Source organism: Somniosus microcephalus, chromosome 1 (assembly GCF_052327205.1).
Source record: "Somniosus microcephalus isolate GS21.2 chromosome 1, FLI_Smic_1.0, whole genome shotgun sequence".
Lineage (NCBI taxonomy): Eukaryota > Metazoa > Chordata > Chondrichthyes > Squaliformes > Somniosidae > Somniosus > Somniosus microcephalus.
Window position 1 is genome coordinate 135,857,659 of NC_140987.1, and position 27,723 is coordinate 135,885,381.

At 49.5% G+C, this 27,723-nt stretch overlaps 1 protein-coding gene across 14 annotated transcripts in view; it reads left to right on the forward strand.

Annotated features, from left to right (window-relative positions):
- The window catches only part of LOC147124368 (protein prune homolog 2-like), a 716,966-nt gene that overhangs the window by 479,337 nt on the left and 209,906 nt on the right, over positions 1-27,723 (forward strand). For all 14 annotated transcript variants that reach the window (XM_085985995.1, XM_085985984.1, XM_085985968.1 and 11 more), the window contains exon 9: positions 8,024-8,140. In XM_085985995.1, the coding sequence (XP_085842121.1) occupies positions 8,024-8,140 (117 nt within the window). The remainder of the gene's footprint in view (positions 1-8,023; positions 8,141-27,723) is intronic.

Genomic DNA, 27,723 nt, shown 5'->3' on the forward strand with positions numbered 1-27,723 from the left:
AAGCAGAGTCAGCATGGTTTTATGAACGGGAAATCATGTTTAACAAATTTGCTGGAGTTCTTTGAGGAGGTAACGAGCAGGGTGGACAAAGGTGAACCAGTGGATGTGGTGTATTTGGATTTCCAGAAGGCATTCGATAAGGTGCCACATAAAAGGTTACTGCATAAGATAACAGCTCACGGAATTGGGGGTAATATATTAGCATGGATAGAGAATTGGCTAACTAACAGAAAGCAGAGTCGGGATAAATGGGTCATTTTCTGGTTGGCAAAAGGTAACTAGTGGGGTGCCACAGGGATCGGTGCTCGGGCCTCAACTATTTACAATCTACATTAATGACTTGGATGAAGGGACCAAGTGTAATGTAGCCAAGTTTGCAGATGATAGAAAGATGGGTGGGAAAGCAAGTTGTGCAGAGGACCCAAAGAACCTGCAAAGGGATATAGACAGGCTAAGTGAGTGGGCAAACATTTGGCAGATGGAGTATAATGTGGGAAAGTGCGAGGTTATACACATTGGCAGGAAAAATAAAAAAGCAAATTATTATTTAAATGGAGAGAGATTACAAAATGCTACAGTTCAGAGGGAACTGGGGGTCCTCGTGCATGAAACACAAAAAGTTAGCATGCAGGTACAGCAAGTAATCAAAAGGTAAATGGAATGTTGGCCTTTATTTCAAAGGGGTTGGTGTATAAATGCAGGGAAGTCCTGCTACAACTGTACAGGGTATTGGTGAGACCACACCTCGAGTACTGCGTGCAGTTTTGGTCTCCTTATTTAAGGAAGGATATACTTGCATTGGAGGCAGGTCAGAGACAATTCACAAGGTTAATTCCAGAGATGAGGGGGTTGACTTATGAGGAAAAGTTGAGCAGGCTGGGCCTATACTCATTGGAATTTAGAAGAATGAGAGGTGATCTTATTGAAACATATAAGATACTGAAGGGGCTCAACAAGGTAGATGCAGAGAGGATGTTTCCCCTCGTGAGAAAATCTAGAACGCGGGGGCACAGTTTCAGAATAAAGGGTCGCCCTTTTAGAACGGAGATGAAGAGGAATTTCTTCTCTCAGAGGGTCATAGATCTGTGGAATTCTCTGCCCCAGAGAGCTGTGGAGGCTGGGTCATTATATACATTTAAGTTGGAGATAGACAGATTTTTGCAAGATAAGGGAGTGAAGGGTTATGGGGAGCGGGCAGGGAAATGGCTTTGAGCCCTAGATCAGCCATGATCTTATTGAATGGCGGAGCAGGCTCGAGGGGCCAAGTGGCCTATTCCTGCTCCTATTTCTTATATGGATTTCAACGCTGAGTCTATCGGCAAGGCACTGTTATAGCGCAGCCTGTGGGGGAGCAGGATAATTTGGACTGCAACTTCCAGATGACCATGTTTAACTGCGCATGTGCAGACTTCGGGAGTTGCTGTCTGATTTATCCATAGTAACAGTGAGCGCTGTTAGCTTCACTGTTGTTCTCAAAGCAAAATCCAGGCCTTTTTGTTGGAAGTACTACTTTGTACACTTGCCATCTCCTTTAAAATAAACAAATGCAGGACAGCATTAATGCCAGAACAATGAATACACACAAAATTAATTGTCCAGTGCCCTGTCCTTTTTAGCAGACACTGAGAATAAAAAGCTATGATGTATATTGCAGGAAACTTTCGTTTAACCGGAGGTTAAATGTCCGGAAAGCTCTATCTACCGGCAAAATTCAGCAGCCGTTTCCTATAAGTTTTTTTACTTCTCGTTGCTTTTTTTTTTCCAGTCAGGCTCTGCAAGGTCTAGCTGAAGCTGTTGCTTAGCTACAGAGATGCTTTTAAGCTGCGGCCGACTGTTTTGAAGCTGTTGCTAAGCAACAGGGTTTGTTGATTCACACGGAGCTCAAAAGCTCCATGGCCTAGAAATTGGGTATAGCCCCGCTTGAGGCGTTAGAACTGGCGGAGCGCTAAGTTTATAGCCAGATGAAAGTTATCGCTGCCTGGCGAGATATTGGGTTGCATCACCCCCAAAGGGGATTGAGGCGCTAATTCAGCCGTTGCATGGTGCTCCTAAGGCGCAAAAGTTCAGGCGCTACTCAATATCGACGCGGACGGGCGCAGCGCAGGTGATCTCAATTACGGGAAACCACGAGACCTCCAGGCGCCGGCCGGCTCTTAAAGGGGTGGGTCAGTCAGCCTGAACTTCAACACCCAACGCCCTGTAGGCCTCAGAATCAGTGCTCGCCCTTGTCTGGCGTTACAAACTTGTTCAGCATGGAGAAGGTTAGACAGAGAGCAGAACGCTTCAGCACTGAGGCTCTGGACCACTTAGTGGCTGCAGTTGAACGCTGTCGAGATGTCCTGTATCCGGATAATGGCAAGAGGCCGAATCAGAAGGCTTACCGATGATCTTGGAGGGAGGTTGCTGTGAGGGTCAACTCCAGCAGCATGGCGACCGGGACCCCTGTTCAGTGCAGGAAGAAATTCAATGACCTCACACGGATCGTTAGGGTGAGTGATGGTTTAGCAAACTTCTGATTCCCTCCATCTGCAGCTGACTTCGGGCACCCTGCTGCAATGATGCCCCAATGGCCATCTGTCAGCATGCACCCATGGCCCTTTCTGGGCACACACATGGACAGATGTCTCAAGGCCTCATGTAAGGGCTCTTGCACCATGGGGGGCATGCGATGATGTCTCAAGGTCTCATGTAAGGGCTCTTGCACCATGGGGGGCATGCGATGATCTCTCAAGGCCTCATGTAAGGGCTCTTGCACCATGGGGGGCATGCGATGATCTCTCAAGGCCTCATGTAAGGGCTCTTGCACCATGGGGGGCATGCGATGATGTCTCAAGGCATCATGTTACAGAACTTCCCCTTCTTTCCCCTGCAGTCCAAGCTGGCGATGATCCGAAAGGAGCAGCGTCAAACCGGTGGCGGACCTCCACAAGTGGTCACTCTCACGGATCTCGAGGAGAGAGTGCACCAGATACTTGGAGGACGTCTGTCTGGTCCTGTGACCACTGCATCTGCCGACCCCATTACCGACAGCGAGGGTAAGACTCTCACCTTTTTCACCTGTTGCCTTCCACTTGGTCCCCCCGCCAGCATGCTTCCTCAGTGTGCAGCCATGTCAGAGCCTTGCCGCAATCTGGCATGCCTTTCAGCAAACCTGTCCTTTTGCTAAAGCCACTCTTCCACCTCCCACTTTCAGATGAAGCAGCACCAACTCGGGCTCAACGCGCTGAAGCTGCCAGTGCCAGTGCCACCGGAGGCGAGGACCAGGAGGAATCCGGACCAGCCGTTGCAGAATCCGGGGAGCTGACACATCTACAGACTGGGGATAGTAGTCCCCTGGAGGGGAGGGGAGGGGGCTCTGAGGATGGACCAGTTGCCGGACCAAGCGGCATGCAGCAACGCACGGGGGATAGGCAAGTTCGGCCACCGTCTCCCCGGAGGGCAAGGCAGGTCGTGATGACTGCTGCACAGAGTGCAGATGAGGTGCGTCGCCTGGCTGAGATGAGCAAACAGGCCCAGGTCGAGATGAGCAAACAGGCCCAGGTCAGACACACGGAGCTGATGGCTGCAGTCGAGAAGATGCCTGAGTCAATAGATTAATTGGCTAAGAGTATGTTGGACTTCGGCGCAACAATGGAGAGGACTCTCCAGGGCTTTGGGGCAACAATGGACAGGACTCTCCAGGTGTTCAGGCCAACAATGGACAGGACTATCCAGGGCTTCGGCCCAACAATGGAGAGGACTGTCCACGGCTTTGAGTCGGCTATGGAAAGGACTGTTCAGGGCTTCGGACAATCCCTGGAAAGGTCTGTGCAGGGCTTGTCCGAGGCAGTGGAGCGGTCGGCACCTGCCTTGTCCGAAGCAATGGGAAGAACTGTCCAGGCCTTCTCCGAAGCACTGGCACCTGGCACACAGGTCCTCACTGTTGCCACGCAGTCACTTGCTGGGCTCCTCCACAGCCAGATTGACGCAACGCGATCTCTCACTGTAGCCACCCTCTCTGCATCAGTTAGGATCACCCCGGGCCCTTCCAGTCCCATACAAGGCCAGGAATCAGTGGAGCATGCGATTGTGGCGGATGAGCCGAGCCGCTCCCCTCAGATAGCCAGTGTGTCGTCCGACCATGGTGCAGGTGTCCTCTCTCGGCAGGAGACCATTGCACATGCCAGCGCTGGGACACCTGCATTGCAGCTGCCACCACCTGCAGGCCACACTGCTTCCAGCCATGGTCACATCAAGCATCCTGCATCCACACCCTCCAAGCCCAGAGGTCGGCCAGGCCGTCCCTCAGGGGCTTCTGTGCTTCCAGACAGTCAGCAGGCGTCCCCCAGCCTTGAGGCCGCCACTGGGGTCCAATTACGTAGGAGCAGCAGGGAGGGAAGGGGCCGGGCGCGAAAGAGAAGTCGTTCTCCCTCAAGGGGCCAGTTGTAGAGGGAGGTGCTGAGACGTTTGTTTGTCCAAATTCAAGGACACCCTCACCTGTTGTTATATTTGCAGAAGGTTTGTTGAATTTTGCGGCTTTGCCGAACAGTTCACAGTTATTTTGAAAGTTATGGTTTCTGTTGACATTACGTTGTTTAGCTGCAATGAAAGACTTTTGTGCCAATAAACAGAAGTTTCAATGTGGCATGGTGCATGTGACTAGTTTCAGTGATGCTGGCATTCAGAGGCCCTCAAACATCCAAAGTGCGCATGAGTTAAGACTCTCATCATTCCGCCACAGGGGTCTCGACACGAGTCCAGATGAGCCTCTGACGTATGGCCCTTCCACTTTCAGCAGCCCTTCCATCTTCCTCCTCCTCCTCCTCCTCCTCCTCCTCCTCCGACTCCTCCTCCTCCGCCTGCTCTTCCTCCTCCTCCTCCTCCTCTGCCTGCTCTTCCTCCTCCTCCTCCTCCTCCTCCTCCTCCTCCTCATACTCCTCCTCCTCCGCCTGCTCTGCTGGTCGTTGAGGGACAGCTGGAATTGGCTGGGTGCATCGATTCGCCAAGTTGTGGAGCATGCAGCAGACGACGACGATGTGTCCCACTTGCTGCGGCGAGTACAGCAGGGATCCCCCCGAATCTTCCAGACATTGGAAACGCTTTTTGACAACACCAATAGTGTGCTGTTTACTGTGCCTGGTCGCCTGATGGCCGCTGCTGATCAGCTCTTCTGCTGGGGTGTCGGCCACACGGAGTGTTGTCATCAGCCATGGCCAGAGAGGATAGCCCTTGTCCCCAGTAAGCCAGCCTCGTCTTCGAGGCAGCCCCTCAAAAAGGTAACAAACTGAGGTCAACCGCAGGATAAAGGCATCATGGCTGCACCCTGGGAAATGCGCGGTGACTGCCATGATGATTTGGCGGTGGTCACAGACCAGCTGCATGTTGAGGGAGTGGAACCCCTTGCGGTTGCAGAAGTCCTAAGGATGATGGCATGGCGCCCTCAAAGCCACATGTGTGCTGTCACTCGCCCCCTGCACCATGGGGAAGTCCGCAATAGAAGCGACACCCTGCGCGCCCTCTGCCTGCTTGTGCAGGGTCCGAGGGAAGGTAATGAATTGACGCCTTCGCCTATAAAGGGCATCTGTAACTTGCCGGATGCAACAGTGGACTGCAACCTGAGTGACAGTCGCAATGTCCCCAATGGCTGACGGAAAGGATCCGTTGGCATAAAAATGGAGGCCATCAGTCAGTTTAGCCATCATGGACAGAGAGGTTCTGCAGCGTTCACGCGGCTGCAGATCCTGACCAAGCAGGTGGCACAGATCAGTAACAATGTCCCTCCAGAATCGGAGCCTTCCCAAACACTGCTCCTCCGACATGTCAAGGCTTGTCACCTGCTGCCTAAAGACCCTCGCAGCTTCCCGTCGGATTGGCCGACCTCCATTGCCCCTCCTCCTTCTGGCCAATCCCGGCCCCCTCTCCCGCCGTCTCTCTGCCCCTTCACAGTGTTGGGCGATGAGGCCATCGCCCTCCAAACAAGCTCTCATTCCGATGCCAGTTGGTCAAAAGGCTTTTAGGTGTAGTGCTGCAAGTGCTTCAGACAGGTTTGAAGGTCCCAAGAACTGTAAAGCTCAAATTCCCAGAACTCCGCTCCACATTAGCTCGCCAACTCTCTCTAGCAACGATCGCAATGAGCAGGCCAAGTGGCAGAAGATTCTGCACTAGAGCTGTACCCTTTAAATAGCACCCCCCTACTCCGAGAAAGGCCTGTTAGCCCTCCCTCGAACTGTCACTAATAGCGCTGGGCGTTAAGGCTCTGGGCGCCACCCAATATGCGCTCAGGCGCTCCTAAAAGGCATTGCACACTGAAATGACGTCATGATCTGCTTGCGCTTGTGGGCGTGTGCAAACACTTAGCGCAGGCGCAAAATGTATAGTCAATATCTGAGTTGTCGCTATCTTCATAGCAAACGCCCCAACATAGGGTATCGCCCCAATTCTAGGACTCTTTAGGCGCTCAGCGCCGGCGCTACCAACTGAATTTCTAGGCCCATATGTTTTAACATTAGCGCTGGTTTCTATGGCAGTTTTGATGGTACGGCACCAGCTCGGTCCCGTCAGTGCCGGATACCAGAAAGTTTCCTGTATAAGAGCTTATGTAACCAATAAAATGTGAAAGCAATTACACATGACTACATGTTTTTTTTATTCGTTTTTTATGGGCTGTGGGCGTCGCTGGCAAGGCAGCATTTATTGCCTTAAAGAATTTCAATAAAGAAATATCATTAAGTAGTGAAGAGATAGTAACTGAAAGCAGGAAGCTAATTGCAAAAATTGGATTGCAGCAGTAGCAAGTTGGTCAGTAAGTTACGTAAAACTAGTGAGTATATTTCCTGTGAGTCTTTGAGCAGACTCTCAAGCTAAATAAATTGTTTCCCACTGATGGCTTCAATAGAATGTAAGTATATATGTTATGGAGCAATGCCAAAGTATGTTAAGGAGCTTGCTTGAGTGTTACAGTACCTGTTGAGTAATAGCTGACTATTTAAACACTGTATAGATTGTGTATCTGTATTAATTTCTGTAGTAGGTTAAAGATACCATCATAGAGGAATTGATCATTTGAGAGCTGCTTTTATAACAGGTATTCTTTTGGTGATGGAGGAGCCAACATTATTTCTTTGGAACAATCTACATCTCCTGTAGAAACATATCAGGAATGGTGGTTTAAGATGTAAAAAAATAAGTAAGTTGTGAAGTAGGAAGTTTGAACTTTGATAAGGGTGTAGCCTTTCACCTCCTGCATACAGATCTATCGCACGAGATACCATACTCAGCACAAAGTTAAGCATCACCAATTGTGTTCACAACCTTTGATGTTTGTTCATGTTTTGCAAATTTAAAAAAAGTTTTTTTTTAGCTTTTTGATACTCGATACAATTGTAAATTGTAAGAAAATTATGTAAAATATCTATCAGAATTCAATGGTGTGCTATCCACATTTTTAAAAATGTGTAGTGCATGTATGAGAGGAAATGATTGTAGAATTACTTTTGCATTTATATCTAATTGTAGTCTGAACAAGAAATTCTAGAACAATTTTAGATAAAAACACAAGTAATTTTTAATTTATTTTTAGTACAGTGTTGTACAGTAGTTTCCTTTGAGACCCTCCTTAAAACTTACCTCTTTGACCAAGCTTTTAGTCACCAGTCCTAATATCTCTTTCTTTGGCTCTGTCAATGTTTGTCTGCTTATGCTCCTGTGAAGCACCCTAGGTCATTTTCCTATGTGAAATTTGCTATATAAATGCAAGTTGTTTTAGTCACGTCTCAAGATAACATAAAGAGTTTCTTCAATGTGATATACTTCCCCAGCTATGTAAAATAGTATGAAAAGTTTCCACCTGATAAAAGATTTTTTTTTAAATTTTCTTTTAGCCCCTGCAATTTCAGGTTATCTATTGGACCAGTAATGAAAGTACTTCCTCTTGCCTCTGTCCTTTTCCTTTCCTAGGTTAATTTACAGGCAACACTTCACAATTTTATAAAATATTTTTAAACTACAGTTTATTTCTTTTTGTCTGCCCTTCTTATTTTTACAGTTCCTTGAACTTTGTGCAGGAGCAAGCACCTCAAAGCTCCGTAGCAATGGCACAAGATTCCCTTCAGGGACCGCCTGAGGAAATAAAGAAAAACTGTCTCTATGAAGAATATACAAGGTAAGCACAGATATTTCATTTATACTTCTGTAAAGGGTAATTTATTCTGAATTGTCATATTATTGTGCAAATGTTGTGAATGACGATACATGTACACTTACCTTGAGTGTCTCTGGATTTTTTTTAATTCCTGTATTTTTAAAAGTACATTGGGATAAGAAATTAATCCTAAAATTTTAAGAGGCCATTGTCTTCCTGAATTAGTGAAATGATTAGTTGATCGTTCATATAAATAATGAATTTATCTTCAAATAAATGTAGATTGAAGGGAGTTAGATGTAACATGGATGGATCATTAAAATGAATTTTCGCTCAATACATGGGCCCCGATTTTCCCCCGGCCATCGGGCGGGGTTTCAGGTGGGTGGGGGCTGAAAATCCCGAATTTGGGGGTCCCGACACCATCCCGCCCAAAACCCTGCCCCACGTAAGTTTCAGGGGCGGCAGATACCCGCCCCACACTGGGACCCGCCGAAACCAGGCGGGAAGGGATTAGTGCCAATTAACTGCCTGTTAACAGGCAGTTTTTAGCCTAATCCCTGTTTTGAGGGGTTTCGTGTGGGTTTCCCGACGGCTCCAAACCACGCCAGGTTAGAGCAGGCGGGCCGTCGGGTTGAAGGAGTTGGAGGGGTCGCGATGTTGGCGCTCAGGTGAGTGATGGGTGCATGAGTGTAAAGGTAAGTGTGTTTGGTGTGTCTAAAGTGTGTAAAGAACTTTTACTTACCTGTACTTACCTTCACAGCCTTTCTTCTTGTAGCCGTCGGGAGCGCATCACTCAGCCGGAACTGAAAGCTGAACGGCTGCGATCTGTCAAAAGTGACAGCCTTCAGCTTTGAATGCCGGTAAGAGTTCTAACTGAGTCTGTGCAGAATGGCTCATGTCAGAACTCAGACTGTCAGTGTTTGACAGCTTCAAACAGCTGTGAAACACTGATATTTCATCTGCCAAAAACTCTTGACAGATGAAATTTCAGTCAGTGACATCACCTGTTGCCGGGTGGCCCTTAATTTGCCTGCTGAGCCCGCTGGGCGGGCTCAACAAGGTCAATCAAGGGAAAATCGCGCGGATTGGCCGGACGTTGAAGTAGGCAGGTCAAAAACCCGAAAGGGGAAGTCCCGCCTTCTTCCCGACAGGTTCAGAAAAATCTACCCCATGGTGTCTGCAAGCTTGACTGTTAGTAATGGACAATGATAAGTAACAACAGTTACTGAGGACTCTCGCTAGGTTCAAACTAATTGAATTTTGGGCTATTTCACCCTAGGATATAATTTGATTCAACAATGAGTCACAGAGCTACTGGAATTTATTTTAACTCTGTGATTTAGTATTACAAATCATACAAATGCATTTAAATTTGCCAGTGGATGCTGTATGAAATTAAAATCCTGCTTACCACTGCAATTCCATAGACCAGAGACTTCTGGTAATTTGTACCACCTGACCCCAGAGTGTTTTTGATGAGTTGAAAATAGTGTAATAGGATGGCATTCTCATTGAAAGTGTGAAATTATGAAAATAATCCCACACTTTGAAGTTCAGTTGAGTTATCGCTCTGCCTCCTGATGATTGTAGATCCCACATGAAATCAGGTTAAACAGTCTTGATGTTGTTTCAAATAGACTTCCATTCACACAAAGCTACCTCTAATTTACCACAAATTGAGCAATCTCTCTCTGGGAATCCTTAAAGATAAATGGTATCAGAAATGGAAACATTATAGTAGTGCTATAGCACATTTTCTTCTGAGATTGGGGCTAAGGTATCACAATTTTGGGATATAGTAGCAGAGCTCTACACTGTATAAAAAGAGGGGATATATTAAATAAACCAATCAAATTCAAAGAGGATAAAATCCCTACTCCGGATGGATTGCATCCACGCATTTCAAAAGAATCTAGGGAAGAGATAGCAGAGGCATTACTAAACATATTTAATAATTTGTTAGAAAAAGATGTAATGCCAGAAGACTGGTGGATAGCTAACGTAATTCCAATATTCAAGAAGGGAGATAGAACATGTCCAGGGAATTATAGACCAGTCAGCTTAATATTGGTGGTCGGAAAAATAATGGAATCCCTACTAAAGGAGTGATGCGCTATCAATTACTCATAAAAGACAGAGAGTTAGGAGAGTAACTAAAAGGCTTTTATTAACAAAGAACAGAGCATGCCTCTTGTGGTTGACTGGTTTCCAAGAAGGCAGGGGGCTGCAGAGCAGTCACCTTTATACCTGGGCCTGTGGGTGGAGCCAGGGGCGGAGCCAGCAGAGCATGCCTAGATACAACAGTGTGCAACAACAACAACAATGGTGAACAACAATAACAGTGGTTTACCACATTCACCCCTTGTTTAAAATTGAGTCCGGCGGGGTGAAGTGTACTAAAGGTTCATGTAAGTAAGTCTATCAGGTGGCCTTGTATGCCGTCCTGATCGTCGTGGTGGCGGCGGTGATGGTGCAGCATCCACGTTGAATCTGGCGTCTCATTGAGTGGTTGGGTGGTTAATGACGGGTCCTGGGGCTGCGGCATGCCGTCTACCGGGGTTGGGTTGTGGGTAGTGGTGGATGGCAATGGTAGTGTTTCAGGGGCACCCGAAGGTGCGAGGTCTCGTATGGAGACTGTGTCCTCCCGCAATGGTAGTGTTTCAGGGGCACCCGAAGGTGCGAGGTCTCGTATGGAGACTGTGTCCTCCCGCCCGTCCAGGTACGCCACGTAAGCATACTGGGGGTTGGCGCGGAGGAGGCTCACCCTCTCGACCAGGGGGTCCGTTTTATGGGACCTCACGTGCTTCCGCAGTAGGACGGGTCCTGGAGACGTCAGCCATGTCGGTAACGAGGTCCCCGATGTGGACTTCCTGGGGAAAGTGAACATTTTTTCATGGGGGGTGGCATTGGTGGCCATACAAAGCAGTGACCGAATGGAGTGGAGCGCCGCAGGGAGGACCTCCTGCCAGCGAGAGGTCGGAAGGCCCTTAGATTTTAAGTTTAAGAGGACGGCCTTCCAAACCGTCGCGTTCTCTCTTTCCACCTGGCCGTTCCCCCGGGGGTTGTAGCTGGTGGTTCTGCTTGTAGCAATACCTCTCGTGAGCAGGTACTGACGGAGTTCGTCGCTCATAAAGGATGAGCCCCGGTCGTTATGGATATAGCTAGGGAAGCCGAACAAGGCGAAAAGGTCATTCAGACATTTAATGACCGTGGTACTGGTCATGTCTGGGCACGGGATGGCAAACGGGAAACGGGAGTACTCATCAATTATGTTGAGGAAGTACACGTTGCGGTCAGAGGAGGGGAGGGGCGCTTTAAAATCGACGCTCAGGCGCTCGAAGGGGCGAGTGGCCTTGATCAGGCTTGCTCTGTCTGGCCTATAAAAATGCGGTTTGCACTCGGCACAGATTTGGCAGTTCCTGGCCATGGTCCTGACCTCCTCGATGGAGTAGGGCAGGTTACGGGATTTGATGAAGTGGAAGAACCTGGTGACTCCCGGGTGGCAGAAGTCATTGTGGAGGGTCTGCAGTCTATCAACCTGCGCGTTGGTGCATGTACCACGTGATAGGGCATCTGGGGGCTCATTGAGTTTCCCGGGCCGGTACAAGATATCATAATTGTAGGTGGAGAGTTCAATTCTCCACCTCAAGATCTTGTCATTCTTGATTTTGCCCCTCTGGTTATTATTAAACATAAAAGCTACTGAACGCTGGTCAGTGAGCAGGGTAAATCGTTTTCCGGCCAGGTAATGCCTCCAATGTCGCACCGCTTCCACAATGGCCTGGGCCTCCTTTTCGACAGAGGAGTGTCGAATCTCGGGGCCCTGGAGGGTCCTTGAGAAAAAGGCCACGGGTCTCCCCGCCTGGTTAAGGGTTGCAGCTAGGGCGAAGTCGGATGCGTCACTCTCCACTTGGAAAGGGATGGACTCATCCACTGCGTGCATTGTGGCCTTCGCAATATCTTTTTTTATGAGAGTGAAGGCTGCACATGCCTCTGCTGTCAGGGGGAAGGAGGTGGACTTGATGAGGGGTCTGGCTTTGTCCGCATAGTTGGGCACCCACTGAGCATAGTAAGAGAAAAACCCTAGGCATCTCTTCAGTGCTTTTTGGCAGTGGGGGAGGGGGAGCTCCATAAGGGGGCGCATTCTGTCGGGGTCGGGGCCGATGACTCCGTTCTCCACTACACAGCCAAGAATGGCGAGGCGCGTGGTGCGAAACATACATTTGTCCTTGTTGTATGTTAGATTCAGCCGCTGGGCCGTACGGAGGAATTTCTCTAGGTTAACGTCATGGTCCTGCTGGTCGTGGCCGCAGATGGTGACGTTGTCTAGATAGGGGAAGGTGGCCTGCAGCGCGTTCTGGTCAACCAATCGGTCCATCTCCCTTTGGAAGACCGAAACCCCGTTGGTGACGCCGAAGGGGACTCAGAGGAAGTGGTAGAGATGACCGTCAGCTTCAAAAGCTGTGTACTGGCGGTCCTCAGCCCTGATGGGGAGCTGGTGGTATGCCGACTTCAGATCAATCGTCGAGAACACCCGGTATTGTGCTATCTGATTGACCATGTCAGATATGCGGGGGAGTGGGTATGCATCTAACTGGGTGTAGCGATTGATCGTCTGGCTGTAGTCAATAACTAGGCGCTGTTTTTCGCCAGTCTTCACTACCACCACTTGTGCTCGCCATGGGCTAGTGCTACCCTCAATAATCCCTTCCTTCAGGAGTCTTGCTACTTCGGATTTAATGAAGCTCCTATCCCCGGCACTGTACCGCCTGCTTTTGGTAGCGATGGGCTTACAGTCGCGGGTGAGGTTAGCGAACAAGGGGGGGGTGGAGACTTTAAGCGTGGAGAGGCTGCAAATGGTGCGCGGCGGGCGATTTAAAAGCTGCTGGCTGCAGACTGTGAGTGGGGGGAGGGGTCCGCCGTACGCTAATGTGACACTTTTAAGGTGGCACTGAAAATCCAACCCCAGTAGAACGGCAGCGCAGAGATGGGGCAGGACAAGAAGTTTAAAATTTTTGTATTCTGTGCCCCTTACTGAAAGGGTCACTACACAGTAGCCACCGACGTCTGCTGAATGGGATTTGGAAGCCATAGAGATCCGATGGCGCGTTGGCAGGACCGGGAGAGAGTAACCGCGCACCGTGTCGGGGTGGATAAAGCTCTCCGTGCTCCCGCTGTCGAAAAGGCAGGTAGTGGCGCGGCCGTTTACCATAATGTCCATCATGGACCTGGACAGTTGGCGAGGGAGAGATTGGTCCAGCGTCACGGAGGCCAGCGTATGGTCGAGCGAGTCGCTGTGGTCGTCAGACGAGGCGGTGGTTGAGTCCGGGTCACCCGCGATTGGTGTTGGAGGCGTCCAAGATGGCGGACAAAATTGCTGCGCCCATGATCCCGATCCCCACGCGGCTGGAGGTGTCCAAGATGGCGGACAAGATGGCTGCCCCCACGGTTCACACGCGGCGCTGCTGGCGTTAGCGGTTTTACCTTTGCAGGCGCTGACGTAGTGTCCTTTCTTCCCGCAGCCAGAGCAGGTAGCGTTTTTCGCCGGGCAGCATGCTCTGGGGTGTTTTGCCTGACCACAAAAGTAACATTTCGGGCCCTTGGACATCGCTGCAGCCGTTGGTGCCGGGGGTCCCATGACCCAAGGTTGCGGCGTCCACGGTGCGGAGCGGTTAGGGGAGAATGCGTCCATATTCCGGTGGGCCGCGTCTAGCGAGAGCGCGAGGGACACTGCCTTCTTCAGGTCGATTTCGCCCTTCTCCAGCAGTCTCTGCCGGGAGTAGTCGGATTTGAGGCCCGCAACGAAAGCGTCTCGGATAAGTCCCTCCGCGTGTGTCGCGGCCGATACCTCTTTACAATCGCAGGCTCGGCCGAGTATCTGTAGTGCCCGTAGGAATGCCTCCAACGATTCCCCGGACTGCTGTTTGCGGGATCTCAGGAGGTGTCTGGCATAAACCGTATTTACCGGGTGTGTGTATTGTCCTTTTAGCAGATTGATAGCCGCCGTGTAGGTAGTCGCGCCCTGGATGAGCGTGTAGACTTGGTGGCCCACCTTGGAGGCCAGGATTTTTAGTTTGTTTCCATCTAGTGTCACGGCTGAGGCTTCCAGGTAAGCTTCGAAGCAACGCAGCCATTGTGCGAACTTGGTAGACGAACCCGCCTCTTGAGGGTCTAGGTCCAGGCATGTTGGTCTGAGGGCATGCAGCAGCGCCTGCTGCTCAGCATTTGGTGCCGTTGTTTGCTGCAGCGCCTGCTGCTCAGCGTTTGGTGCCGTCGTTTCCTGCTGCTCAGCGTTTGGTGCCGACATTTTGTTTTTGTTAATAAAATTGATGCGCTATCAATTACTCATAAAAGATGGAGAGTTAGGAGAGTAACTAAAAGGCTTTTATTAACAAAGAACAGAGCATGCCTCTTGTGGTTGACTGGTTTCCAAGAAGGCTGGGGGCTGCAGAGCAGTCACCTTTATACCTGGGCCTGTGGGTGGAGCCAGGGGCGGAGCCAGCAGAGGCATGCTGAGGCATGCCTAGATACAACAGTGTGCAACAACAACAACAACGGTGAACAACAATAACAGTGGTTTACCACAAGGAGAAAATAGAAGAACATCTAGAAACCAAAAATATAACGAGGAATAGTCAGCATGGATTTTAAAGGGGAAAGTCTTGCTTGACCAACCTCATTGAATTTTTTGAAGAGGTAACAGAGAGAATAGACAATGGTAATGCAGTAAATGTAATTTATCTAGATTTTCAAAAGGCCTTCAATTAAGGTACCCCATAATAGACTGATGAACAAGGTCAGAGAATGCAGAGTCAGGGGACAAGTAGCAGAATGGATAGCCAGCTGGCTTCAAGACAGAAAGCAGAGAGTAGGAGTAAAGGAGCTATTCACAGTGGCAGAAGGTGGGTAGTGGTGTTCCACAAGGATCAGTGCTGGGACCACTGTTGTTACAATTTATATTAATGATTTAGACTTTGGAATCAAAAACACAATTTCTAAATTTGCGGATGACACCAAATTGGGGGGGGGGGGGGAGATAGTCAATACTGAGAGGGACTGCAACAAATTACAGGAGGACATTAATAAACTTGCAGAATGGGCATATAATTGGCAAATGAAGGTCAGCACAGATAAATGTGAAGTATTACATTTTGTTAGGAAGAATAGGGAGGTCACTTATTACTTGGAGGGTGCGAGGTAGTGGAACAAAGAGATCTAGGAGCGCAAATACACAAATCATTAAAAGTTGCGACGCAGGTTAGCAAGGCCATAAAAAAAGCAAACCAAGCACTAGGGTTTATTTCTAGAGGGATAGAATTGAAAAGTAGGGCTGTTATGCTAAATCTGTATCGAACCTTAGGTAGACCACACTTCAGAGTACTGCGTACAGTTCTGGCTGCCATATTATAAAAAGGATATAGAGGTACTGGAGAGGGTGCAGAGAATATTTACAAGGATGATAACAGAAATGCGAGGGTATACATATCAGGAAAGGATGAACAGGCTTTCTCTTGAAAAAAGAAGGCTAAAGGGTGACCTAATAGAGGTCTTTAAAATTATGAAAGGTTTTGATAGAGTGGATACAGAGAGAATGTTTCCACGTGTGGGGAAGAGCATAACTAGAGACCATCAATATAAGAGTCACCACAAAAACCAATAGGGAATTCAGAAGAAACCTCTCTACCTAAAGAGTAGTGAGAATGTGGAACTCACTACCACAGGGAGTGGTTGAAGCGAATAGTATAGATGCATTGAAGGGGAGGCTCGACAAGCATATGAGGGAGAAGGGAAAAGAGGGTTATGCTGATAGATTTAGATGAGGAAAGACGGGAGAAGGCTTGAGTGGCGCTTAAACGCCGGCATGGACTGGTTGTGCCGAATGGCTTTTTTCTGTGCCGTATATCCTATGTAATATCTCGTATACTACCTGAACTAACTGTGTTTACTGCCACTGAGTGAAAAGGAGGAATTTTGTGCATTTTTTAAAATCAGGAGAAGTTAAAAACAGGACATATACTTCATGAATTTCATCCTGGTGGTTGATAGGTGCACAAAAAGACTTGGGCCGGAATTTTCTGGCATCCATGCGGGCGCGATTGGAGGTGGGTCGGGAGAGAAATTTGAAATAACTTGGAGCGGGTCGGTAACCCGGCATCATCCCGATCCACGCGCCTTTCCTTCGGGCGCGTTTGCCAGCGTGGCAATGACCCGAACAGCAGAGGCAGCCAAGGTAATTTAGATGATTATTATGTACTTGTCAGACCCTTAAACCTCTTTTTAACCCTACCTTTCAAATTTCCCTGGATGACCACGGGAATCACGCAGCTCAGGACTCACGTCTGTGAACCTGAGGCGGAAGTTCAGTAGCCATTGATCCAGCTCATTAGTGCACAGCATGAAAAGTACAATAAATACTCCCACTTGACACCTGGTCACTTTCCTAAGGCAGATGCTGTTGCTGAGTTCATTGTCAGCACAGATTTAGGTTTCTGGAGGTTGCAAGTCTTTTCAGCAAAGTCGGGATCAACTATCACCTCATTGGAAGAACCTATCACACCAATGGCAGATTGCTTCTATCATCTCTACTTGACCAGCCAACTATTACATAAGCATATCTCAACAAGGCCAGAATTCTTTCATAAGATAGTGTATTTTTCTAAAAAGGTTATATAGTTTATTACTTCACGAACATGACTGAGCGGCAGTGCCAAAGGAGGCTCCGGCTTTTGCGCCAGGTCATCGCAGACATTTACACATTGCTGGAGCAAGACCTGCAGCCCAGAGGAGCAAGTGGACACGCCTTACCGGTGGTTGTCAAAGTCACCAGCACCCTCAACTTCTTGGATCTGCAGCAGACATTTGCGGCATCTCACAGTCGGCCGCCACAGATGCATCACACAGGTCACCGATGCGCTCTTTGACAAGTCAGCCAATTATATCAACTTTGCCACTGATGAAGCCAATGTTACTGAGCGGGCATTTGGCTTTACCACTCTGGCTGGCTTCCCACGGATGCAGGGCATCATCGACTGCACACATGTGGCCATCAGGGCACCCCATCATCACCCAGAAGTCTTTGTCAACCGCAAGTGCTTCCACAACCTCAATGTGCAGCTCGTCTGCAACCATAGGAAGATCATCATGCATGTGTGCACCAAATTCCCATGCCACTGCCATGACTCTTTCATCCTTCGCCAGTCCACCCTACCCTCAGCTCTTCGCTCCTCCAAACAGACTTTCAGGCTGGCTGTTTGGAGACAAGGGCTATCCACTGAAGATATGGCTCATGACATCCTTGAGGAGGCCAAGTACTGCGGCCCAGGAGAGATATAATGAAGCCACATTTCCACCACATGCGTCATAGAGCAGACAATAGGCATGCTGAAAATGCTCTTCAGATGCCTTGACAGATCTGGAGGAACCCTTCAGTACGCACCAGCCAGGGTGGTCTGCTGCGCCGTGCACAACATAACGCATTAGGGAGGATTAGCGCTACATGAGGAGCAAGGATCTGCGTGTACAGCCTCTTCGGAGGAGGAGCATCAGCTGGAAGATGAGGAGGAGGAGGAGCAGGAGGAAGCTGCGGTCCAAATCCTACCAGCACCCGAGCACATTGCTTCCCGGGTGGCCAGGGATGGCCTCATCGTGACCAGATTTACTTAACCTCAGGCATTACACCCATATGGCTGCCCCATGCCGCACCAGGTTGGCACCACCCCACAGCAACACCATAAAGCATCCCTGCAATAACCAAGCCATTCCCTTCACACTGACCACCATTGCTGGAGGTAACGTTATGTCTCACTATTCACTCCAACTCACTCAGTCATTTCCAAAGTTGCACACAAATTTGGCCAGGAAAGTGGTGAAAATAAATATTTTTATCTGTGACATCACAGTAATGGAAACTTTACACAAACATTTATTAAAACACCCAAGTGGTTAACCTTGTGTTTCATCAACTTGTGTTTCATCTTCCTCTTACATATGCTTCTATGAGGTGATACCTCTGTGGCTTCAGCAGAGGTAGAGGAAGCCTGCTCACTTCCCTGCTGAGACTGCATAGAAACTTTTGGTGGATGTCCTCTGAGTTTTGGAGCCTGTGACGGCCCCGCCAAAGTCTGCTTCTCCTGCGACTGTGCAGGGGCAGACTCGGCCATCGCGATCCGAGGAGCCATCTGGGGCTCTGACTGGGGCGGGGGGGTGGTTGTTGGTGGGCAAAGGGGGAGGAGTGTGATCGTTTTAGCAAATGGAATACAATGTGGGGAAGTGTGAAGTTATCCACTTTGGTAGGAAAAACAAAATCAGAATATTTTTAGAATGGTGAGAGACTGGGAAATATTTGCACTCGGAGTGACCTGGGTGTCCTTGTACATGAATCACAGAAAGTTAACATGCAGGTACAGCAAGCAATTGGGAAAGCAAATGGTATGTTAGCTTTTGTTACAAAGGGGTTAGAGTATAAGAGTAAAGAAGTCTTACTACAATTATACAGGGCATTGGTGCGGCCACACCTCCAGTACTGTGTACAGTTCTGGTCTCCTTACCTAAGGAAAGACACACTTACCTTCGAAGGGAGTGCAACGAAGGTTAACTAGAATGGTTCCTAGGATGAGGGGATTGCCCTATGAGGAGAGATTGAGTAGACTAGGCATATATTCCTTAGAGTTTAGAAGAACGAGAGGTGATCTAATTGAAACATATAGGCCTAGAAATTCGGTTGGTAGCGCCAGCGATTAGCGCCTAAAGAGCCCGAGAATTGGGGCGTTACCCAATTTTCGGGCAGGCGCTGTGAATATAGCGCCACCTCCCATATTGAGTATGATTTTAGCGCCGGCGCTAACTCTTTGCGCGTGCCCGCGGGCGCAGGCAGATTATGACGTCATTTCAGTGTGCAACGCCATTTTTGCGCCCCGGACCGGATATTCGGTTGCGCCCGCAACCTTTCCACCTGGCGCTATTAGTGACAGTTGGATGGAGCGTTCCCAGGCCCTTCTCGGACTCGGGGGGCGCTATTTAAAGGGGACAGCACTAGTATAAAAGCTGCAGCCATTTGGGCTGGCCATCCTGATCGTTGCTGGATAGAGTTGCTGACCTTCTGTTGGACAGTAATTTTCTCATTGAGCCTTCGGAGGCACTGGCACTGGCAGCTTGAGGGCCCGGCTCCCAAGCTGGTGATGCAGCATCTGAAAGCAGGGAGGTGGAAGAATGGCTTTAGCCAAAGGACAGGTTCGCAGCAAGGGATGCCAGATTGCGGCAAGGCTATGACATGGGTCCACAGTGAGAAAGCATGCTGGCGGGGGGAACAAGTAGAAGGAGACAGTTGTAAGAGGTGAGAACCTTACCATCGCTGTCGACAATGAGGTCAGTAGCTGCAGTGGTTACAGGACCACTCAGACGTCATCCAAGAATCTGGTGGACTCTCTCCTCGAGATCTGTGAGAGTGACCACTTGTGGAGGTCCTCCACCGGTGCGAAGCTGGTCTTTGCCAATCCTCGCCAGCATGGACTGCAGGGGAAAGGAGGGGAAGTTATGTTACCTGATGCCCTGAGTGATCATCTCATGCCCCCCATGGTGCAAGAGCCCTTACATGACACCCTGAGTCAAATGTGCATGTGTGTGCCCAGAAAGGGCCATGGGTGCTTGCTGGCAGATGGCCAATGGGGCACAGGCCAACCTGTAGCCATAAAGTCAGGTGCAAATGAAGGGATGCAGAAGTTTGCAGGAACAACACCCACCCTCACGACCCGAGTGAGGTCGTTGAATTTCTTTCTGCATTGGACAGGGCTCCTGGTCACCATGCTGCTGGAGTTGACCCTCTGGCACACATCCCTCCAAGCTCGTCGGTAGTCCTTATGATTCGGCCTCCTGCCATTGTCTGGTTAGAGCCCCACTGCGGCCACCAATTGCTCCAGAGCCTCATTGATGAAGCGCTCTGCTCTCTGTCTCACCTTCTCCATCTGGTCCAAGTTTTTATCGCCAGAGAAGGGCCTGCGCCGATTCTGAGGCCTGCAAGGCGCAGAGTGTGGATGCTGAAGCTGACTGACTCACCCCTTTAAGAGCTAACCAGTGCCTGGAAGTCTCGTGGTCATCGGTAATTGAGAGCACCTGCGCTGAGCCCGTCCACTCTGATATTGGGTTGTGCCGGAAGTTTAGCGCCTTAGGAGTCCCGTGTTAACGCCTGAATTCGCGCCTCAATCACCTTTAGGGGCGATGCAACCCAATATCGCGCCAGGTGGCGATAAGTTTCGTCTGGCTATAAACTTTGCGCCGCGCCAGTTCTAACGCCTCAAGCCGGGCTATACCCAATTTCTAGGCTATAACATTCTTAAGGGGCTTGACCGGGTAGATGCTGAGAAAATGTTTCCCCTGGCTGGGGAGTCTAGAACACGAGGTCACAGTCTCAGAATAAGGGATCGGCCATTTAGGACTGAGATGAGGAGAAATTTCTTCACTCAAAGGGTTGTGAATCTTTGGAATTCTCTACCCCAGAGAGCTGTGGATGCTCAGTCGTTGAGTATATTCAAGACAGAGGTCGATAATTTTTTGGGAATTAAGGGATATAGGGATAGTGCGGGACGGTGGAGTTGAGGTAGAAGATCAGCCATGATCTTGGCTCGAAGGGCCAAATGGCCTACTCCAGCTCCTATTTCTTATGTTCTTTTGTTCCATGTCCCCTCTCACCATCATCCCTCTCATGGGCCACCCGCACTTCCCTGCTAACAAAGAGCTGAAGAGCACCATGCTGCACAGCAGTGGGGCCATGAGGACCCAAGTCTACGTTGACATCCCTCCTAGAGAGGAGGTCTATGAGCGTCTGCCATCTATTCTCCATAGAAACCATGTGCTCCTGTGAGTGGCACATTAGTTGCTCCATGCAGGTGGCCATCCTATTCATAGAAGAGCCTACAGTCGCCATTGCTTGTGACCCGGTGTGCTCATGTTGGAGCTGGACACCTCCATTCTCTGTACATTTGCAGACATCACGGTCGCAAAACCTGTCAGAGCCTCCTGCACTTCTTGCTGCACCTCCAGGATCGCCCTCTTTCCGGATGTCCCCCAAGGCTCAGTTTCTGCATACAGCTGTGCAGAGCTGGGAGCATCCTGTGCCTTCTGGCAAGGAGTCTTCACTGCTGTTCCTGTCTCCACCATCTGCTCTTGCTCACTTGTGACTTGTGAGGCACCAGGTGAAAACACTACTCTATCTCACGTGGCACCCACTGATGTGTGCTTATCTGTACTGGTGCTGGGTGCGCTCATGTCTGGTGACGGTGCACCCTCAGAGGCTGGAGGCTCCTCTGAGGAATCATCTTCCTCTTCCTCCTGGACAGTGGGGGTTGGGGGGGGTGGGTGCGCATGATGAACCTGTGGGACAGTTAAGAGATGAGTTAGATATGTCTTATCAAGAATGGGTACAGATACTATTATGCACATGATAAACATTCACGAGCTACTGACATCAGTCCCCATATGAGTGACTGCTGTATGCCATGTGGCTGTAAGAGATGTAATTCTGTCACCAGGTTGCTGAGTTGTCCCCCTCTCTCCGTCTCCCACCTCCAGCTGTTTTGCGACTCCTGACATTTCCAGGGCGACCTCTTCTGCTGCTGTTAAGGTGGCCAATGATGGAGTGCCACCTCTGATTCTCTCCCTCTAATTGTGGGCTCTCTTCTCCTGCAAGGAGGGAAAGAAGAGAAGGTTGAGTGAGATTGATGGAATGAGTGTAAGGAATGGATGGGTTGCATCTTTAAAGGGTGACTATGATGGAGTGGGGCGCCAATGCCAAATGGCCTCCTTGTGTGTTGTTAGTTGGTATGCTTGCATTAGGATGAGGGGGAGTGTGAGGGGTGGTTACTAAGATGGGGATGTGATAATGTAATTAGAGAGAGAGGGATGGGGGGATGGGTGGATGTGCAGGGTATGTTGGCGTGAGTAATGATGTGCAGGAGTAGTTTGGGGAATGCAGCGTGATGGGGTGTGATGCGAGGCACAGCAGGATGAAGTTGAGTGTGGCTTTGCACTCACATTTCCTGATTTAATGAGATAATTGAAACGTTTCCAGTACTGCACCCAGGTCCTCCTGACAACCTCCCTGTTGTTGACCTCCTCTGTTATTTGGAGCCAGGCTCCTTTGGTCTGCTAGGGAGCGCTCTTCTGCCCATTGGAAGGGAAGAGGTCCTCCCTGCATATTCTCACTCCCTCCACAAGCTTATGGAGGGAGTCATCTGAGAACCTGGGTGCAGCCCTCTGTCTCTGTGCAGTCATGTTTTCTAGTCTTTCCAACACTCCAATGGTCCAGTGCAGTGCCTGCACAGTCTTAGATGAACCTTCAAATGCAATGTGGCCATGGCTCCTTTAAATATCCCGGCTGAAAACGTGTCATCGATGACGTCATCAGACCCGCATTTAATAGGGCCAGGTAACGCGCAGGGTTGCCTTAATAGGCACCATTAAGTGAAATTCGATCTCGGGAGCGGGATGAAATAAAGAATGGAGTCACGACCCACCACAGCAACCGCCCTCACCCAACCCACCCAGGTACAGAAAATTCCGGCCTTGGTGATATATTAGGGTACCATTGGACAAATCATAGATTTCTAGTTTAATGCATTTTACAACAACCCTAGTTCAGCAAGTGATGATTAACTCTGTGTTTAACCTTCTGCATACATTGAGATAGATTTCAAAGAGATGATACTTGATTAGAGAGTATTTCACAAGCAAGAGAAATGCTATGTGAAATTTGGTGCTGATATTTTATACAGATGTTTTAGATTGATGTCAATTTTTTATATCTTATATCCCTGGCATAAATTGATTTAAGCAGTAGATAATCTTGCCATGCTGCCCTAATATTAATCTATAGAATACTGATGGTGAGAGCCTGCACGTTTCTCCAATGCTATAGAAACAGATTCTTGGCTCGCAGTGGGGTAGGACCTTGGGTGCTCGGGCCGTAGGTGGTCTTGACTGCGCTAAAGAATCCATGCACGTCGTGGTTGTCGTCTAGCTACTGGATCTCCTGCGCTTTCTCCACCCACCATCTGTTCTTTAGGTTGCGAGTTTTTTGTTGGACCTCGACCTTCAGGCGTCTGCAGAGCTGCTTTCTTGCTCTTGAGTTCTGTTGCTGTTTCCAGATCAGGAATGCCTTGCACTTGCAGCTTATTAGCTCCTGGATCTCCTGGTCGTTCTCGTCGAACCAGTCTTAGTGTTTCCTGTTCCTGGTCGAGTGACTGAGCGTCTCTTCACAGGTGCTGATTTTGGAGGCCTTGAATGCAGGCCAGGCGCTGTGGGTACTCTGTGTCTCTGAATCACTGGGAGTCGTCAGGTTGGTTGTGAGGCGCAGGCTGAATAGGGCTTTCTTAGCAGGGTCTTTGAGTGCTCCAGCTTTGATTTTCCTGTGGCATTGCTTCTGTTGCCGCCGCTGTTTTGGGGCTACATTGATGGAGATGATTAGGTGGTGATCTGTCCAGCAGTCATCAGCTCCTGTCATGGCGAGAGTGATGCGGACGTCCTTGCGGACCCTTGCTCGGATGATTATGTAGTCCAGCAGGTGCCAGTGCTTGGAACGAGGGTGTTGCCATGAAGCCTTATACTTGTCTCTCTCATGGAACAAGGTGTTGGTTATGACAAGGCCATGACACAGAGGTACTCATCAAGGACAGGGAAGCAGTCAGTGCCCACTGGAAGGAGCACTTCAAAGATCTCCTTAACCGAGACTCTGTCTTCGACGCGAGTGTCCTCAACTCCATCCCGCAGCATGCTACCCGCCACCACCTCAGCACAACCCCAGCCCGGCATGAGGTTGAAAAGGCCATCCAACAACTGAAGAACAACAAGGCCTCAGGAGCAGATGGAATCCCCGCCAAGTCGCTAAAACATGGCGGAGCACTATTGGTGCAAATACATGAACTCATTTCTATTATTTGGAAGGAGGAGAGCATGCCAGGGGATCTCAGAGACGCTGTAATCGTGACCATCTTCAGGAAAGGTGACATGTCCGATTGCGGTAATTACAGAGGAATCTCCCTGCTGTCTGCCACAGGGAAAGTCATTGCAAGAATCCTCCTCAATCGCCTTCTCCCACTGGCTGAAGAGCTCCTCCCAGAGTCGCAATGCGGATTCCGCCCACTAAGGGGCACAATGGACATGATCTTCACCGCGCACCAATTACAAAAGAAATGCAGGTAACAGCACCAACCGCTGTACATGGCCTTCTTTGACCACACAAAGGCCTTCGACACTGTCAACCGTGAAGGATTATGGAGTGTCCTCCTCAAATTTGGCTGCCCTCAAAAGTTTGTCACCATCCTTTGCCTGCTTTACGACGACATGCAAGCCGTGATCCTGACCAATGGATCCACCACAGACCCAATTCATGTATGGACCGGGGTCAAGAAAGGCTGTGTCATCGCACCAACGCTCTTCTCGATCTTCCTGGCTGCAATGCTCCATCTCACCTTCAATAAGCTCCCCACTGGAGTGGAGCTAATCTACAGGACAAACGGGAAACTGTTCAACCTCTGTCACCTCCAGTCCAGATCCAAGGTCGTCCCATACTCTGTCATTGAATTACAGTATGCAGACGACGCTTGCGTCTGCGCACATTCTGAGGCTGAACTCCAAACCATCGTTAACGTCTTCACCGAAGCGTATGAGAGCCTTACACTAAACATCCGTAAGACAAAGGTCCTCTACCAACCTGCCCCCGCCACACAGTACTGCTCCGCAATTATCAAAATCCATGATGAGGCCTTGGACAACGTAGACCACTTTCCATACCTCAGGAGCCTACTGTCAACAAGGACAGACGTCGATGATGAAGTCCAACACCGCCTTCAGTGTGCTAGTGCAGCCTTCGGTCGCCTGAGGAAGAGTGTGTTTGAAGACCAGGACCTCAAACCCAGCACCAAGCTCATGGTCTACATACCCACCCTCCTGTATGCTTCAGAGACATGGACCATGTACAGCAGGCACCTCAAAGCACTGGAGAGGTACCACCAACGCTGCCTCCGCAAGATCCTGCAAATCCATTGGCAGGATAGGCGCACCAACGTCAATGTTCTCACTCAGGCCAACATCCCCAGCATTGAAACTTTGACCACGCTCGATCAGCTCCGATGGACAGGCCACATCGTCTGCATGCCTGATACGAGACTTCCAAAACAAGCGCTCTACTCGGAGCTCCGACACGGCAAGAGAGCCCCAGGTGGGCAGAGGAAACGCTTCAAAGACACCCTCAAAGCCTCCTTGAAAAAGTGCAACATCCCCACCAACACATGGGAATCCCTGGCCCAAGACCACACAAAGTGGAGGAGACGCATCCGGGAAGGTGCCAAACACCTCGAGTCTCTTCGCTGGGAGCAAGTGGAAACCAAGCGCAAACAGCGGAAGGAGCACATGTCAACCCAAGCACCCCACCCACCATCTGCCCCACCTGTGACAGAGACTGCAGGTCCCACATTGGACTCTTCAGTCACCCGAGAACTAATTTTTAGTGTGGAAGCAAGTCATCCTCGGTTCCGAGGGACTGCCTAAGAAGAGGAGGAGAAACTGATTCTATCATAGAGTAAGCCATCCTTATCATGTCCACTAGCCTGCATAGAATTGAACTTTAATGAGTCTAACACCTAATGGATGTATTTCTTTTTCAATGTAGAAAACAAGGCTACAATATTGCATACAATAGCAAAATACTGCGGATGCTGGAAATCTGAAATAACAACAGAAAATGCTAGAAATACTTAGCAGGCCAGGCAGCATCCATGGAGAGAGAAACAGAGTTAATGGGACCCTTCATCAGAACTGGAAAAAGCTGGAGATGTAACAGATATTAAGTAGGTGCAGAGACAGGGCGGGGGGGGTGGTTTAGGAGGGGAGGAAGGAACTGAAAGAACATCCTGTACTTTTATAAGAGGCAGGAAAGATAAAATGTTGCAAATGGGAGTGGCAAAAATCATACAGCATGAAAAATGGGGGCAGGGATTATTATCTGAAATTGTTGAACTTGATGTTGAGTCCAGAAGGCTGTAAAGTGCCTAATCGAAAGATGAGGTGCTGTTCCTCGAGCTTACGTTGAGCTTCATTGGAACAATGTAATAGGCCGAGGACAGAGAGATCAGAGTGGGAGTGATGCGGAGAATTATAGTGACAGGCGACTGGAAGCTCAGGGTCACCCTTACGGACTGAACGGAGGTGTTCCGCAAAGCGGTCGCCCAATCTGCGTTTGGTCTCCCCAATGTAGAGGAGACCACATCGTGAGCAGCGAATACAGTATATTAAATTGCAAGAAGTACAAGTAAATCGCTGTTTCACCTGGAAGGGGTGTTTTGGGCCCTGGACAGTGGGAAGGGAGGAGGTAAAAGAGCATGTGTTGCATCTCCTGCGCTTGCACATGAAGGTGTCAGGTGAAGGCGAAGGAGAAGGGCTGTTAGGGGGTGATTGAGGAGTGGACCAGGGTGTCGCAGAGGGAGTGGTCCCTTCGGAATGCTGAAAGGGGAGGTGAGGGGAATATGTGTTTAGTGGTGGGATCACGTTGGAGGTGGCGGAAATGGCGGAGGATGATACGTTGAATGTGGAGGCTGGTGGGGTGAAAGGTGAGGACAAGGGGAACCCTATCGTGGTTCTGGGAGGGAGGGGAAGGGGTGAGAGCAGAAGTGCGGGAAATGAAACGGACACGGTCAAGGGCCGTGTCAACCACAGTAGAGGGGAATCCTCGGTTGAGGAAAAAGGAAGACATGTCGGAAGCACTGGCATGGAAGGTGGCATCGTCAGAACAGACGCGGCGGAGACGGAGAAACTGGGAGAATGGAATAGAGTCCTTACAGGAAGCGGGGTGGGAGGAAGTGTAGTCCAGGTAGCTGTGGGAGTCAGTGGGCTTGTAGTGGATGTTTGTCGAAAGCCGATCGCCAGGAATGGAGACGGAGAAGTAAAGGAAGGGAAGGGAAGAGTCGGAGATGGACCATGTGAAGGTGAGGGAAGGGTGGAAATTGGAAGTAAAGTGAATGAACTTATCTAGTTCAGGGCGAGAGCAGGAAATGGCACCGATACAATCATCGATGTACTGGAAAAAGAGGTGTGGGAGGGGACCTGAGTAGGATTGGAACAAAGAATGTTCCACATATCCCATAAATAGGCAGGCATAGCTAGGGCCCATGCGGGTTCCCATAGCAACACCTTTAATTTGGACGAAGTGAGTGGAGTCAAAGGAGAAGTTGTTCAATGTGAGAACAAGTTCAGCCAGGCAGAGGAGGGTGGTAGTGGATGGGGACTGGTTGGGCCTCTGTTCAAGGAAGAAGCGGAGCGCCTTCAGGCCGTCCTGGTGGGGGATTGTATATTTATTGTTCACAATTTTTCCACTTACACGCTTTGAAAGAAAAGTTGACCCACAATACATAGAATTACGTAGAATCTACAGGATAGTAATACGCCATTCGGCCCAACTGGTCTCTGCTGGCGCGTATGCTCCACTCGTGCCTCCTCCCACCCTACTTCATGTAACCCTATCAGCATGTCCTCCTATTCCTTTCTCCCTGATCTGCTTATCTAGCTTCCCCTTAAATGCATCTTGATCCACATTGTAGTCCAGACAGTATTTTGTC